The sequence below is a fragment of the Procambarus clarkii genome, chromosome 22 (genome assembly GCF_040958095.1).
Source record: "Procambarus clarkii isolate CNS0578487 chromosome 22, FALCON_Pclarkii_2.0, whole genome shotgun sequence".
Lineage (NCBI taxonomy): Eukaryota > Metazoa > Arthropoda > Malacostraca > Decapoda > Cambaridae > Procambarus > Procambarus clarkii.
In genome coordinates, this window is record NC_091171.1 from 41,738,626 (window position 1) to 41,756,218 (window position 17,593).

Below are 17,593 nucleotides of genomic sequence, written 5' to 3' on the forward strand. Positions count from 1 at the left end.
AGGTCATTCCACATTCTGGGCCCCTTGATTTGTAGAGCATTTCTAGTTTGATTAAGACGTACTCTAGGAATATCAAAACTGTATTTATTTCTGGTGTGATGCTCATGGGTTCTGATACAACCTTCTATGAAGCTTTTGAGATCAGGATTGGCATTATAGTTTAGCGTTTTATATATGTATAATACACATGAGAGAATGTGCAGTGACTTAATGTCTAACATATTCAGAGATTTAAGTAGGGGTACCGAGTGATGTCTGGGGCCAGAATTGGATATTGTCCTAATAGCAGCTTTGTGTTGAGTAATTAGAGGACGTAAGTGATTTTGGGTAGTAGAGCCCCAAGCACAAATACCATAGTTGAGATATGGATAGATAAGGGAGTAATAGAGAGTCACCAGGGCAGGGCGTGGTACATAATATCTGATCTTAGAAAGAATGCCCACAGTTTTTGAAACTTTTTTTGATATGTTTAGAATGTGTCCCTGGAAATTAAGCTTGTGGTCAATGAGAATGCCAAGGAATTTGCCATCTAATTTGTTACAAATTTGGGTATTGTTTATTTTGAGATTTATTTGATTAGAGGATTTATTGCCAAACAGAATATAGAAGGTTTTGTCAATGTTAAGGGTGAGTTTGTTGGCAGTTAGCCACAGATGGACTTTATTTAGCTCAGTATTTACTGTGGCATTTAGAGCAAGGGGATCAGGACTGGAGTAAATGAAGGTTGTGTCGTCAGCAAATAGAATTGGTTTGAGGTGTTGGGAGGCATTTGGAAGGTCATTAATGTAGATGAGAAAGAGGAGAGGGCCAAGTATGCTGCCCTGGGGAACACTATAGCAGACATTCATGTCTGCTATCGACCGGGGCTGGACACCCAGAAAGCTATGCACCCCAAAACAGACCCCTCCTGGTAGAAAAATTGCAACCTGAGGCCAAACAGAGGCTTGGAACTTCTTCGAAGGAAGACAGGATAACAAGCAACATGTCATAACACCATCCACCCCCACTGAGCCAAACTCCGGACCGCTAGTTCGACGACTGAAGCCAACTGGGGCGGATGTTTACTTTGGACTCGATGCCTGTCAGGATTTTGACCCTAGTGGTGATGCCTGCTGTGCGTTGGAGCGTTGCCCAGGGGTCAAGTACCCAGGGCTGCATGCGCTTAGGGCTCTCCTCCCTAAGTGCCCTGTAAGTATATCCTTTGGGTTTCAGGGTTACCTTCCCTGGGGTATTCGGGTTCCCAGACTGAGGTTTCTAGTTTTCCTTTCTGGTATTCACCTGTTATGTTACTGATTTCCTTGCCTGCTCTGCTCGACCGGCTTCCAAGCCTTCGGATTTTCTTCGTACTTCGTCCGTGTTAGCAATGGGGCTTGTTTTCTTCATTCTTCTGTGATATGCAGTTACGACCAGTGAACAACATACTCCTTTAAAACAAAACACCCTCGCTCCACATTTTTTCCAGCTTTCCTGTCCCTTGGCGATTGTTCATTCCTCTTGCATTTTCTCCACTGGCAAATATGGTAGATAGGGCTCCCCCCGGGCTCGTTTCTGGGTGTTCTTTGGTTCTCGGATTCGTCCTAGGGAGATTTTCATCCTCTCGGTTTGCCTTTGCGGGGGTTGGGAGGCTCTCAGCTCATGCTTCCTGTGAGAACCGGTTTTGAGAGTCTCAGCTCGCTTGGTGGTTGCTTGAGTGGCTGTGCTGGAGTTAAACTTCACCAGGGTAGTTTCCCTACTGGGTCGGGTTTGGCTTCGGCATCTGTTCTGGTTCCTTTGGGGCCATCCCTTCCACTGCTCTCATAGTCGCTGGGTTCGTCCTCTGGGTGCCTTGTGTTGGTTGCTGTGTCTCCGGCTGTTTCTTTGGGTTTCGGGGCCTTGGCACCTTCCAGAACCCTCTCACTCGGTGTGTTCGCAGATGTGTCGTTTCGACTGGGATTTTGTGCAAAAGTGCTCCCCAAGCCACCCAGGGGTGGTGGGCTCTGTCAGGCTCACAGCAGGGTATGGGTGTTTGCAGCGGTGTGCCCTTCGCAAGCGATGGATTCAGCTAGCTTGGGGTTTTCCGTTGTACCCCGGGCTGTTTCGGGCTGCACCCCTGTGGTTCCTTGCCTGAACAGCAACGAGTCTCTTCAGTCCTTGACTCTTTGGGGCTGGTCAATTTGAGTGGCTCTTCTGCTCTCTCAAAACTCTCCGTACAGTTCACATCTGGTGTGTCCACGTCCTGGTGGTCGGCCTGTCTCGGTTCTTTCCTCTGTCCACGGCCGGGACGATTCGACGCCGTCTCCTTCCGTTGGCTTTGCCGGATATTCGGGTCCCTGGTAGTGGGCCTCTTCGCGTTGGCGTTATCGTGGCATCTCTCTGTCGGTGGCACCCCTCCCCAGCTGCGAGGCTGTCGCGGTTGGTGCTTTTCAACAGGACTGGTCGAAGTTGGGGTATTTGTGCCTCTTTTTACCAGGTCCAGCTATTGCTCCAGGTTCTGGCTCGGCTGGAGTACTATTAGGGTAGTATGGAAACTCCTTCTTGCCCCTTGGTTTCGGGAGCTGCTTGCTTGGTGTCTGAATCTGGGGCATTTTCCACAGCTCCGCCTCTTCCGGCAGATCGGACTAGTACGGTACCTTGCTGATTCGATCTCCTCTTCCACTCTACGTGTCTGAGATTTCTGACGTGTGTATATCTTTGCTTGGTTGGTGATCAGGTGACTTCTCTTAAAGTGTCCCACCTGCAGTCTTCTTCATGGCGACAGTATGAAGTCTCTTTATGTTCTTTTTGTCATTTCCTTTCTCTTAATAGGTTGTCTTTGGTTTCTGATCGTGTAGTTTTGTCCTTTTTTCTTGGCTTTTTCAGGACTGGCATCTGCTACTAATATTGTCGCCTCCTATCGTGCGGTGCTAGCAGAGCCACTCCAACTTACGCTCGGGGTGGATGTCACTTTTGCTCTGTTCCATAAGTTTTCTTGTGCGTTTTTCCACCTGCAGCCTGCTCATCCACCTCCTGAGCCGTCCTGGTCCTTGGACTGGGTGCTCTCCTTTCTCTCTTCTCTTCGTTTGTGGTGGTTTGTGGTGGGTTTGTGGTGGCCCCTTCGGTCCAAGACTGATTTCAAAAGGCTTTTATTGACTTTGGTTTCTGGGGGTCGGGTCAGGGAGCTTCATGCTCTCCTCCGGCACAGGAGCTTCTGCTCTTTTGGTCTTGGTGGATATTTTGTTCGCTTCATGCCGTCTCCTTTTCTGGCGAAGAATGTGACGGCTGGCTATCCGGAGGGGTCCATGGGTAATTGATGCTTGGTTGCTCATGCCGGGGTACATCATGTGTTGTGTCCGGCTTTACGCCGTTACCTGTGCCTCGTTCCCTGTTCCAGGGCTCGGGTCTTTCAGGTTGTCTGCAGGGTTATTAGGTCTAGCCAGTCTGCGGTCTACCCTCGTACCCGTGATGTTTGGAAGTTCGCAGCTTTTTCTACTGTGTTTGGAAACATGTCTTAGAATGACATTCGGGAGTGGGGGTTTTGGAGATCGAAGAGGGTCTTGGCTGCCCATTATCTTGTTAACCTTTAAACTGCGCAAAACGTCATATGATGTGTGACATTGAAGGGGGGGTATAATTAAAAAAATATTTGAATTATGTAAAAATTACTTACAAATGTTAAACAAATCTCCAACTTATTGGCTTCAGATTCATGAAAATTTCATCAAAATATTTGATGGCCTGCAGGCGCATTGCGCTGTTCAGTGGTTAAGGGTTAATGTGCCGGGCCCTCGCAGTTTTGTCGCCTTGGGTCGGCAGTTGCAGCCAGTTGTCTCATCTTCGTCATGAGTCATGTGCTGTGGCTGCCTCCCTGACCAGTCCTTATTTTCCTGCTCTTTGGGTAGCTAGCTCCAGGGAGCCGACGGGGCTTCCCACAGAAAACCATTGTTGAATGTAATGAATCGCTATTTTCTGGATAGAGTCCCGGGGGGCTCCCTGGCACTCCCTCCCTGCGGTCGGCGGTTTTGTTTAAATTTGTCAGTCTCTGAACTAGCAGTCTGGCAGTCACCGACCCCCCCCCTCCTCCCCATCCCAAGGGGGGCCTCTACTCTTCATTAAGGAAAGGGGGAGAAGATTTGGTAGTGATGATAATAATGGTGTGTGTATACAGTATTTGAGCTAGTTTATGCTTTATAAAAATATACTATGCTTTTTTATACAGTATAGTATAAGAAAATGTTAATCTTTTTTATGTAAATGCTGTACTTTTCTATTTTGAATGAAAACATGAGTGCAGATGAGAAGTCACAATATCGTGGCTGAAATATGTTGACTAAACCACACACTAGAAAGTGAAGGGACGACAACGTTTCGGTCCGTCCTGGACCATTCTTAAGTCGACAATGGACCGAAATGTTGTCGTTCCTTCACTTTCTAGTGTGTGGTTTGGTCAATAACATGAGTGTTCATAAGTATAATTGTACTTTTAACTTTGTCTCAGAGTTCGTAACTTTTCACCAGATGTTGTGGCTTGGACAATTAAGGAAATACACACTCTTATTAAAAGAATGAATCACATGGCCTTTAATGTAAAGAACAAGTCCTGTTGGGCCGCAGTCAAGAGTGTCGATTGGGAGAAAGTTGCTTTTGATCCTTATTCTGCTGAAGACTGTAAGACAAAGTTTCGATTTTTACTGAAAAGAATTGGAGCAACAAAGTAAGTCACATTGGGTTCTGTAGTTTTGTGTTACGTATTACCTAATTGTTGTTACCTGCACTTACTTTACCTGAGGTCCACCATTTCTAGTGGCCTTTACAGTGAAAGAAGGCTGGGGGGGGGGGGGCATGTCAAAGGGTCTTTCTTATTCCTGAAGATTTGTCCAGTTGAATTTTGAACTAGTGTAGTATTTTGGTATTTATCGCTTTAGCAGGTAGAAGATTCTATGGATTTATTACCCAATGGGTGAAAAAGCAATGAAAGTGTTGCATTCTTGTAAAGCCACTAATATGCATAGCATTTTGGGCAGGTCCTTGAGGTAAACATTTAAAGTAATAATAGGATCATTGTAACAGAATTTTAATTCAACATAATAACTACATTGCAAATTGATATACAGTAGTAGATCATACTTTGAAGTTGCCTGTTTTAAGTACTAAATTGGTTTTAGCACAAGGTGGGGAAACTATGAGGATGAAGTACCTTTTGGTTTTAATTTTGAATAAAGTATAATTTGAACAATGTTTTAATTCATTAGGGAGTGAATTACATATACTGGATCCTTTTGTTTGCATGGAGTACTTGCACAGATTTAGTCTGACTATAGGAATTATCAGGGAGATATTTATTTCTGATGTGATGCTCATGGGTGCTGTTACAGTACATACATCTATCAAAGAAGAGTTTCAAATCCAGATTAGAATCAAGGAATAAGGTTTTGTAAGTATAAATAGTACATGAAAATGTGTGGAGTGAGTGTATGCTTAGCATGTTTAGGGATTTAAACAGAGGGGCTGTATGTTGTCTGAAAACAGAGTTTATTATAGTTCTGATAATACCATGCACAATAAACATAAAAAAGAAGAAAGAATAATGAAAGAAATAATCCATAAAGGAGTAAAAACCACAACTCCTAATGAAAACAAAGACCTAATCATATTCTATAAAACAAAGAAGACTACCGACCTCCTCATTAAAAACAGCCCGAAGCCGACAGAGAACCCTTTACAGCAGTCAAACATGGTATATATTTACACCTGCCCCCACGAAGGATATAGTCTTCAATCTAAGTACATAGGTATGATGTCGACCAAGCTGACGAGGCGTTTGACCTGTCATCTTCAATCACGTGCCCCTGAAAATCACATGAGACAAGCCCATGACATCACCCTAACAAGAGAAATGTTGAATAGAAACATTTGTATAATAGACAAAACCCAAGATGTAAGAAGATTACAAATTCTCTAAGCAATCCACATAAAAATAGAACAATCCACCATAAATACCCAAATTATGGAACTATTCACTCTACTCACCATGAGAGTAAGAAGAAGACCGGAACACGAAGCAGACACTGCTCAAAATGCCATGCCCGCTACACCTGATTAATCTTTGTAGATGCTTTCTCCCTTTTTTTCACTTTATTTGTCCACCATAAAGGGCATAAATGTACCACCACTACCAGTTTCCTGTCCCTATCATGGCCACTAAATAAATATTAGGCCTCGGGTAAATTTATTAATAGTTACTTTTATCATGTGTATGATGAACTTTTCTGTTTTGCAGACTGAGATATTAATAAATGAACATTCATTTATGAGCAACATAAATGTTGCTCATAAATGCTCATTTTAGTGTCTTTTCAATTACAATTATAATTATTAAGGCCATTACTAATGCTATTGATGGTATTGTCATTTTCATTTCTTCATCCCCATGGATATGAATACAGTATTGTCTGTAATGTAATTCTTATTTTTTTCAGTATTTTTGTACAATAATGATAAATAAAGATTAAAACAATATTAAAGATAAAGTTACAATAGAGATATGTAACTTTATCAATTCTGATATAAACATGACATAATATACAGTTTATGTCGATACAAAAAGTTTAAACGAGGTGTGTGTTAGTCTCTAACTTTTCCGATTCTGTTACTCTTTCAACCAATGACTTCAACGCTACATCTTATTGGTTGTATTAACCACTGCACTGTCCTCCTGTTTTTGGCAAAAACTTCTTAGTGCAATTGTCAAGGACATATTTTTGTTATTTTTATAAATGTTCAGGTAAGGTTAATGTTAAAATGTTTCAAAACTCAACTACAGTATTTCCATTTCAAAACACAAAAGAGTAATGAAAACATTAAAAAACATTAAAATATAGCCTAATAAAAAAATTAACACCTCTGAGAGCACTTATAAACGTGCACAGTGTAGTGGTTAAAATATAGTCGCATAGAATGGTGGTGTTTTCTTCAGATTTTGGGTTAGCTAAAAAGAAAAAAATCCATTTATACGTACAGTACTTATTTTTGTTATTTTCAGAACTATGACAGCGCTCCTCTCAGAAATGGAGGGGAAGATTGCCAGTGGAGAGATAACAAAACATCTAGTTTTACAACCAAAGAATTTGTTTATAAAGAATTTTTTAAAAGTTAATAAAAATATTGAGCCGAAGGTAAGTATTTAATTTCTATTATTAAGTTTTATCTGTTAATATAAAATTTGACAATTTTTCATGCATTTTATGACATAAACTTTTTATCCTAATAACATTTACAACATTTCTTGTTGTAAATTTCTTTTCTTGATCACTATTGCAGAAATAAAATTAAAATGTAGGAGAACTTCCTCTTAATTTCTTAGATATTTGTTGACCAATTTGACTTTTATGACAAGAAAATATAGATACAAATAGATATAGAAAATACAAGGCTTTGGTTGAGAGCCTCAGGAACCCAAGTTAACAAATGGAATGCACAAGGCAGTGATGTGGAGGGGGTAGACTCCATACATGGTTTCAAATGTAGATACAATAGAGCCCAATAGGCTCATGAACCTGTACACCAGTTGATTGACAGTCGAGAGGCGGGACTAAAGAGTTCAACCCCCTGCAAGCACAACTAGGCAAGTACAGCTGGAAACTCTCGCACAGTAATGTGAGCCGGACGTAGGCTCATGGGGCCCCAGACCAGCTTGGTGAACACTGGTCACAAAACCCCAACTGAGATCAGAGGCTTCTGCAAGGCCATTGAGCAAGGGCAGAGGAAGGCACCTGGGAACCAAACCCCGAGGAGGAAGCTGGCAATGCAGTAACTGGCAAAGTGCTCCCAGTGATTGCGGCTGCAGTAGAAGAGCAGCCGCTGCAGCCGTTTTGGTTTCTCCAGAGAAACCAAAACAGCCTCTGAAGTCAAACCCTGCCCGAGGGTAAAATGAGGAGGGCAAAGTTGAGGCTACTGCACAGCTGCTTGAGCAACCTCCCAGTCATCCAATGCCCACTCAACACCAACAGATGGAGTTGCTGGAGGCAGAGACAGCGAAGTCGACTGAGAGTCCCAAACAAGGCCTAGCCAAGTCTGAACCAGGGACGGAAGCAAATGGGACTTCCTCCAGTTCATCAGAAACCTGAGCCTGGCGAGCTGAGAAAGAACCAGATCCCTGGACAACAGACATGTTGACCAGCTGGGGGCCCACACCAGCTAATCATCGATTGTAGGCCAGAACCCAAACACCAAAAAGACATGGATGAGACATCTCAACCCAAGCCAAACAGGTAAAAACATGAGGAGCCAGGTTAAGCCCAAGCAGCAGGACCTGAAATTGGTATGCCTATCGCCCCACAACAAAGCCAAACCGTTCCCCTGAACCCTGGATATATAGGGAAATGCCAGAACATGTCCTGGAGGTCCAGAGAAATCATCCACATGCCCAATTGAAGAACGAGACAGACCTAGAACAATGTGGTCATCCAAAAGGAGGGGCAAGGAATGTACCAGCTCAACCCATACAGATCGAGGATGAACCAGTGATCCAGAGAATCCTGTTTTGGGATCAGAAACAGGTGGGCACCCCACCAAAGGGACGGGGTCATACTGACCACTCACAAAGACACCAACTCTAAAATAACCCAACCCAACAATCTATATTCAAGTTGGTCCTAGAGGTCTGGTGCAATTCTGTAATGCTTGGCATCTACAGTATTGTATCTACGGGAATCTACTGAATGGCCTACCAGAGACGGGCATTAATTACACACAATGCTTAGTTTATTATACCCTCTGTACTCCTTATACAACCATGTATTTATTACTCCATCCGAGTGGCCCTTGCACACCTCGTAGTCATTGCACTTTACTCATTTATTAACCTTGTGTGTGAAATATGCTAGGCTCCGTAATACCTTTTGCAAGTTCCCTCGTCTGATTTTTAATTACTTTTTGTACTGTATATGATAATAATTTTTTTCTCTTCTAGAACTTGTTTTCTGCGGCTCATAAGGCATGGGAGAATTTACCATCAACAGAAAAGGATGCTTATGCTAAGTTTGTCACCAAAGCTAACAAGAATGTCATCCCATCGTAAGTTTATACTTTGTATAACTTTACAGTCTGAATTATTATCTAATTTTATTAGATAACATATTAGTTATCTAATTTTTATTAGATAACAGTGCCATCATGGTAACATAATCAAAGAAGAACATGGTTTGTATATTTTTAAACTGTAGCAATAATAGCAGTTCCCCATGGAGCAGTAGTAACACAACACACTCGCCCCGAGCTTCACAAGCAATTTGCTCTAGGTTTGTATCCAGGCCGGGGAGCATTGACTAGGTGTCAATCCTCGCAAATTTAATAAGTCAATATTGACTTATTAAATATGTGCATAGGTGACATACTTAACATAATAGATACCCTTAAAAAGATTCATAGAAAACACCGACCGTACCTAACCTACTTAGTATGTTAAGATAAGCATCTTATTGCTTCGTAATTACAATTATTACCTAACCTATAATAGGTATTGGTTAAGTAATAATTGTAATTACGAAGCAATAAGATGCTTATCTTAAGATACTAACAAGGTTAGGTAAGGTCGGTGTTTTCTTTGAATCTTTTTAAGGGTATCTATTATGTTTAGTATATCACCTATGCACGTAGTTAATAAGTGAATATTGACTTTACGAATTTGCGAGAACGGGTTGCAATCCTTAACTGAACACCTCTGTTCACCCAGCATTGAATGGGTAACTGGTTGTTAAACACTTGGATGGGTCGTATACCGAGGAAAATTAAGATTAACCCTTAACCCTTCTGCTGCTCTGCTAAGAGCCTTCAACATTGCCAGATGCAATAAATAACAAAATTCAAATTTTAGTTTTTTTCGTCTTATGAAAGTGTTCATTTGTGTTTCCCGATCACAGGAAAAAAAAATAAAAAAAATCGTAGATGACATATTTTGGCTGCAATAGGGCGGGGAAGTCTGGCAAAGTTGAGGCGTTGACAGATTAACCCTTAACCACTTAACTGCGCCAACCAAGTATTCTCGGTAGGTGGCAAACTGTGCTAACCGAGAAAACTCTTTTTGATTTTTTCATATCCATTCTAAATGTGTGCGAGGTTGGTTGTGTACGAAATGAACTCTTAGGACCTCCAGTGAGAGGCAGCCATCTTGGAAAAAATCCCAGAATGCCCTAGGGCTGCTGGCTGGGTTAGTACTGAGTGAGCAATCATGGGTGATGCACGCGCCTCTGGCTCCCAAACACCTGTCCGATGTGGTGTTGAAAGATCGCGCGCTGTCAGTGAAATTCAAACTTTATTGTTTGAAGAACATAAGGGTCATAATATTGGTGAAGCTATGCGCAATAAGGACCTAACACAAGGCTCGGATGCAAGTTATCCAGCACCTATGAGGACGATACAGCGAGCGTATTCAATTGTAGCTCTGAGCGCCTTCTTTGCCCACCTATGCTATGCAATCTCCAATTTATTTAGATGATACATAGATGAATCGTTTTCTGCATTCAGTGATGATGCATTTGATACAAGTAGCATAGATGAACAGTGTTAGCGGCTTCCATGGTGGTGTTTTCCATTGATATTTTCAAGAATAGCTGAATTTTTTCTTGACTGAATGACACCCGTTGAGACTTGCTGAATCTCTTACAGACTGATGGACACTCTTTGAAGCTGGCTGAATCTCTTCCTGTGTGGGACCTTACAAAGCAATCTTTTCACGACTTCCTTACAAATTGATCTTTTCCTGTAATCTTTTCAAGACTACCTTACATTTTACAAGCTTGGCTACATACCACCTACAGGTACTAATGTCAAGGGTGTACGTGAGTTCGTTATTTGCAAGCACAAAGAGCGAAGAAACAGGAAGCGAAAATCTATCTGTACCTGGTGCAATGAGAGCGAAGTCACGCTGTGTACCATGGACTACTTCGTTGATTATTACACACTTCCGAAGTACTGACTGTGTAATACAGTGTTTTACTGTGTAAATAGTGTGTGAAACTGTACATATTGTAATTTTAGTGAATTTTTAACACGTAATATTGCTACAATAAACATTTATTGTGGGCACATTACTGACACATGGATCACAGTTTGATGGAACATTATGAACGTTCTACTGTAAATATATTGTAAAGGTCACAAATATGCATCATATACGATAAAAAAGCAAATAAAACCGCATTGGAAATACATAGAACAAATAATTGAAAATATATTTGTGGCAACACCCGGTGCCTGAATGACCTGCGCGACCGTGTCTGGGCGAGTCACGCACGGGCGACCAGGCCCTGATGACGTCATGGCGCACCTTGTCCAAGTCCCCACAGCCAAAGTAAGTGGAATTTGGTATTTATTTTTACATAGACATGTTCAGGGAAGGGAACTTATCATTTTACGAAGAAAAAGAATTTTTTGGGAACACTTTATTTAATGCACACAGGGGGAATTTCACAATAAACTCGGCACAGCACAGTAGTTAAGCTGCCTGCCTTATGGCCTTAACCACTGGGCTGCTCGGCTTCCAAATATGGCACCCCCTCCCCCCAGTGCGCAGTAAATAAATTCTCTGGAAAATATTCTGTGTTTTTTTGAAAGTGTCAAAAACCCTTCCCTGAGTATGGATATGTTAACAAAAAGTTTAAATTGTACTTACTTTGGCCGCTATGGGGTCCATAAGTTCGCACGTGACGTCGTCAATCCCTGGTCGGATTGATGCGACATACGCTCCCGGGGCCAGTAGGGCGCTCGGGTCAAGATGCGCGAGTTGCCACAAATATATTTTTGTTAATTTTTTTGCACACAGTTCCAAATACATTTTATTTGTTTTTTCGTGCCAATCCTATGTATAATGAACACGTACACTATATTATAGCAGTAGAACATCCGTACTGTCCGAAATTTTTTTACAGTAAACTATACTGAAAACCTATATTCTAAATATATAAAAATGAAGATCATATGCTATTCTGAGAGTATAATAACACCAAATGAACAATTGGTGGCATTTTATATTTTTGCAGCTGATTTCAAAATCTGAAGTTTCCAATATTCAATTTTATAATTATTTTTTATTTTCTTGTTTTTCAAGTTACACTGGTATCATTTAGACAAAGTTGGAGCATTTGCCTAGTAGATTATGCACAAAACATTTGAAAAAGTTTCAGAAAATTTTAAATACCCAGCTCAATGTCACACATCATATGACGTTTTGTGCAGTTTAAGGGTTAAAGTTCCAGTTTGAACTTATTACAGTGACACTGTCTATGATATAAAGAAAATGAGTAATGTAGTAAATAATATTTATTAGAGTATTTATTTTTAATTCCAGAAATGATGAACCACCTTGTATTCCAAAATCACCATTTGAGGTAAGTACTGTTTTAATGTTTATATTTTATGAGAGCTTTTTATCTACATACAACTTATTGGTAATTAAAAAGAAATTATGCAAGCATGTACTATTGCCTTCAATTTTATTTTAATTAATAATTTGCAGATATTGTACTTGATGAACTACTACATCAAATTGTATCTTCCGGTAATAGTAAATAGTATATTGTCCTGGGTTTGTATCCTGGCCGGGGAGGATTTACTGGACGCCAATCCTTAACTGTATCCTCTGTTTAACCCAACAGTAAAATGGGTACCTGGTTGTTAAACGATTCTGCGGGTCGTATTCCAGGGAACATAGGATTAACCATTGGGCTTCTCAGCTTCCAAATACGGCGCAAACCCCCCCTCCCCCAGTGGGCAGGAAAAAAATTCTTTACTTTTTTTAAAGTGTCAAAAACCTTTCCTAGAGTATGGATATGTTAACAAAAAGTAAACTTTTGGGAAAAAAGTAAAATGGGATCCGTAAGTTCGTGCGTAACGTCATCAATCCCTGATCGCCCGTGGCCTTTTCATGCAACTGATTATTATTTAGTTGCTTCAGTTATTTTCAGTTGGGCATGCTCCTGATCTGGCCTGACTACTTTCAAGCTAAGCCTCTATTGTTTGGTGCCAAGCTTATGTTCTGGTGCCAATAGCTTATGTTCTGCTATTTCCTGAGTTTACTCACCATGAGTTAGCAGTTCACATTGGGTACTGGATTCACTTGGACATTAAAAAAAAAAATCCTAATTTTTATGCTCCATAGCTTTATATATGAAAATTAAATTAAATATATGTGAAAAGACCATATTAAATGTTCCTTACCATGGTGGGATACAAGGATGTTGACAGTGATACAAATCCTGAGGTAGAATCCTAGGCTCTGGCTCATGGGAACTGTTCATGCCTTAATTATCCATTGAATTAAGTGGTATTTAATAGGCCTGCAGTACTGTATTGTATAATGTGATGGTAAAAGGACTAGGAGCAGTGGCTTAGGGCAGATGGAATGCAAAGCACATATAAATAAAACAAAAAAGTAAAACAAATTCAAATAAAACTGCTATGTTGACAGCTTCACTGTGTAGCAACTGCAGGATAAAGTACAAAGAATGGAAAATTTTAAATACTTTACTGGAAAAAAATAACTTTAACAAAATTACAAAAATAAAAATAGTTCCTCCAAGACTTGGCTTTATTACAGTGTGCAAAATGAAAAAAAACAATCAAACAGACAAGTTAACGTTACGTTAGAGAACAAGAAATAAATGGTGCTGAAAATACTGAATACTGGGTACAGTACTAGGCTGCGTAAATCTACCACCACACAGGGTAGTGTGAGAGTATTTCCAGCAGGTTTGAGCACTGAGAATATTCCGACTGGTGGAGGCTGACTGGCTTCTATATATACAGGAAAGTGACCGTCCAGGTGGCCCTGTTGTCTCGATAATTGGAAGCCGGCAGGTGCGAACTATTAAGTTGCTTGTTCACCAGCTAGTGGCGTGATCCTGGAGACACCATATGTGCTGGGGGGGGTGGGGTGGAGTGGTTGACTCTTGTCTAGACGTATAGTTGTTGTCGTTCTTGCTTGTTAATTCTCTATTCTTGAAGATGCAGACGTTACATGGTTGAACAGGTGATGATGGAATAGGCTCAATCTCCTTTTCTAGGGAGATTCTTGTGACAATATGTACAATGTTTGTGATTATACAGTATATTAATTAAATAATTTTAAATTTTTTCAGATATTTTATAATCATCAGTGTGCAAAGAATAAGATGAAAAACTTGGAGTTCAAGAAATTAATGAAAGCAAAATATTTCTCTCTTAGCCCAGCAAAAAAACTAAAATACATTAGTTTATCAGCTCAGGATCTTTACATTTATGAGGTAAGCATTAATTTTTTAATATTATAAATTTGAGTGGACCCTCATGTATAAAATTTGTATATAAGACATGTCATATAAAATGAAGAGCATCTTGATAAAAAAAAACAGCAATGAATGTACATTAATGAAATGCCATTTTCTGAGTGAGCCCCTACAGCTCCCCCTGGAGCTATCAGGCTGATATGTGTTATATTTGTCTGGGGCATCAGTCAATTGGAGTTTAGCCTACCAGAGACCACAAGCCAGAACCTGGGCCCCATCAGCGAGGCAAAGGGAGCAATGGCTAATGGAAACCCCCATGTGGTTGGGGGCATTCCATGACTGTCATCGGCACCCAGAAAGGTAGGCATAGCAAAATAAACCCCATTTGATAAGAAAATGGGACCATGAAACCAAATAGGGAGACAGAACTCATCCTACAACGTAAGGAAACAACTAAATGTCACACCTCACCGCCACGCCGTCTGTCCATGCAACTACCCCCTCAGAATGGGGAGGAGAGGGAGAGCCCCAGACTCCCCACACCAGCTTCCCAAGCAAGCCAGTCAGAGGCTGAGCATCAAAAAAGGAAATGAAACTGCCAACCAGAGGGAGGGAGGGTTGCCAGGGAACCTCCAGGGCTCACCCAGAAAATGGTGTTTCATTACATTCAACACTGGTTTTCTGTGAAAGAGCCCTACAGCTAACTGGAGCTATATCACCAAAGAGAAGGAAAGAGTGACTTACCCGGGAGGCAGACAGCACTCGCTTCTCAACTCCAAGTCGAGACAGCTGGCTGCAACCTGCGACCCAAAGCCACACATGGGTGCCTAGGACCAGGAACGTTGACGAGATAACGTGCATCCAGGACCCTGGTCGGCCTCCAAAATTCCCGCACCTGAATGTCAACTCAGGACATATTGCCGGAGAGGGCAGTAAAAGCAGCAAACTTACAAACATTGTGGGCATGAGGAGAGACCACAGGCTGGTTAGATTCAATGACCCTGCAGATGGGGAACTCAGCTGAGCCGAGTTCCAAAGCTCAATTGTTCCCTGTGTCCTGGAACAAGGAACAAGGGAAACCGGATTAACCCAAAGTGTATCCCCATAAACAGGTGTGCCAGTAACGACGAAGAGCCGCAACCGGACACAAAACATGATGCATCCCCGGCCTGACCAACCAAGTATCAATTACCCAAGGACTTCTTTGCAAAGCGGCCGTTCTTTGGCTGCTTTTGAAGCGGCCGAAGAACTCATTCTTCTCGTTCTTCGCCAGAAAAGGAGGCTGCAACCGAACAAACCTACCACCAGGACCAAAAGAGCAGAAACCCCTGCCAGAGGAGAACATGAAGCTCACCAACTTGACCCCAAGAGGTCTATGCCAACAGAAAGAGAGCTTTGGAAAAATAATCGTGAACTAAAGGGGCCACCACAAACTGAGGTGAAGATAGAAAAGAGAGCACCTTGTCCAAGGACCAGGACGGCTCAGGCGGTGCATGAGTAGGCCGGAGGTGAAACAAAGCACAAAACTGCTTATGAAACGGGGCCGAAGGGACATCCACTCCAAATGCAAGCAAGGGCGGCTTCGCCAGTGCCGCACCATATGAGGCGACAGTATTTGGCATCAAATGACCGTCCTGAAAAAGCCAAGAAAGAAAAGACAAGACAACCAAATCAGAAACAGGAGACAACTTACAAAGAGAGATAAAATGGCTGAAAGAAGGCCAGGAAATTTCATACAGTACTGTCACCAAGACGAAACTAGCAGGTGGAACACCATAAACAAAGCCACCTGATCACCATACAAATGGTGATAGACCCACATGAAAAAAAACCAGACGCGAAGAGTGGAAGAGAAGACCGAATCAGCCAGGTACCTGACTGGACCGATCTGCTGAAAGCGGAGCCGCAGAAAACATCGCGGGTTTGGACACCGAGCAAGCCGTGCTTGAAACCAAGGCTGGGCCATCCACCAAGGGGCCAACAGGACTACTCTCCTCCTGGTAAGTCTCTCAACAAGCCAGGACCCAAAGCAACAGCTGAACCGGGGAAAAGAGGTACAGGTAACCGCTCCTCGACCAGTCCTACTGAAAGGCATCTACTGCGACGGCCTCGCTGTCGAGGAATGACACCACACAAATATTGGGAGACACTGTGACCACGCCGAAGCCAAACCTACACGGTGGATAAACCAGCACGGCGAAGTTCAGACTTATGCACAACTGCTCGAGTAACCTCTGAGTGTCTCGGATTCCCCCGTCCCTCCCCCGAAACAGCTGAAGGCAGCACTGCAGCCGCAGCAATGACTCTGGAGGGAAAGACAAAGAAGCGGTCCGGCAAAGACAAGGAGTCCCACACAAGACCCCTGGGGCGGAACCAGATGGGACTTCCTCCATTTCACCAGGAACCTGAACCCAGCAAGCTGGGAAAGAACCACACCCCTGGTGAGCAGACAAGCAGACCGACTGGGAGCCCACACCAACTATTCGTCGAGGTAGGCAAAAACTCGAATCCCAAGATGCCGGCTCTGAAGGCAACGTCAACTCAGAAACGGGCACCAATGGCCACCTTTACAGGAGGAGCCCCCAAGCTCTGGCACGACCCTTTTAATTAAGAAGGCCGAGAACAGCCACCCCGGAGAACCGACAAGTCCGACATAGGACGACAACTAGAAAAAGCCGCCTGCAGAAACTGTGTGACTGCAGTCTCCGTAAAAAAAAAAATGGTGACGATAACCTAAGAGCCAGGCCCAAGCAGATTCCAAAGAGAGAGTGAGCAAAGTCTGACGGCACATGAGGCGAGAAGCAGAGAACAAACGCAGCCTCCTTGAGAATCGGCGCAAACAGTTTCAACAGTGGGGTTGAAATCCTAGCCGCCAAGGCCAGCGCACCAGATAAAGGCTCGGCACTCAACGCTCCCATATCCTCCTCAAGCCAGATCGAGACCAGCTTGAAAAAGGAAAAGAAGTGCAAAATTGAGGCCCACGGGCGCACAAATCCTTGGCAACCAAAGACGCCGAAAGGGTGGAACTGCACGTGCAGCTGCACCAGGCCAATCCAGTGGAATCACAAGGGTGAACAAGCACGCATTAAGGTGCTCAAACTCACCCCCAGGTAAACCTGCAGAACGGTATAATTTTCTCACCACTCAAGCATGTTGGTCTGACAGAACCCATGCCACGCCCCCAGTGAAAAGAATAGGCAGTCTGCCAGCTGCGGAAAACTCCGGAACCTCCAAACGCACCCAATATGGGGAAGAAACTGAACCAGGGCAACACCTTCCCACCTCACCACTAGCCTTCTGCTGTTTAAGAAGAACTCAGCCATGACCGAAAACACATCTCCAACCCAAGGTGGAAAGGCCACCGAACTTTCAAGCCT

General features: G+C 42.7%; 1 protein-coding gene across 1 annotated transcript in view; it reads left to right on the top strand.

Moving 5' to 3' along the window:
• The window catches only part of LOC123761327 (uncharacterized), a 39,612-nt gene that overhangs the window by 12,174 nt on the left and 9,845 nt on the right, over positions 1–17,593 (top strand). Inside the window, exons 4-8 of the mRNA XM_045747284.2 lie at positions 4,474–4,669; positions 6,998–7,130; positions 8,927–9,030; positions 12,302–12,341; positions 14,091–14,234. Of these exons, the coding sequence (XP_045603240.2) occupies positions 4,474–4,669; positions 6,998–7,130; positions 8,927–9,030; positions 12,302–12,341; positions 14,091–14,234 (617 nt within the window). The remainder of the gene's footprint in view (positions 1–4,473; positions 4,670–6,997; positions 7,131–8,926; positions 9,031–12,301; positions 12,342–14,090; positions 14,235–17,593) is intronic.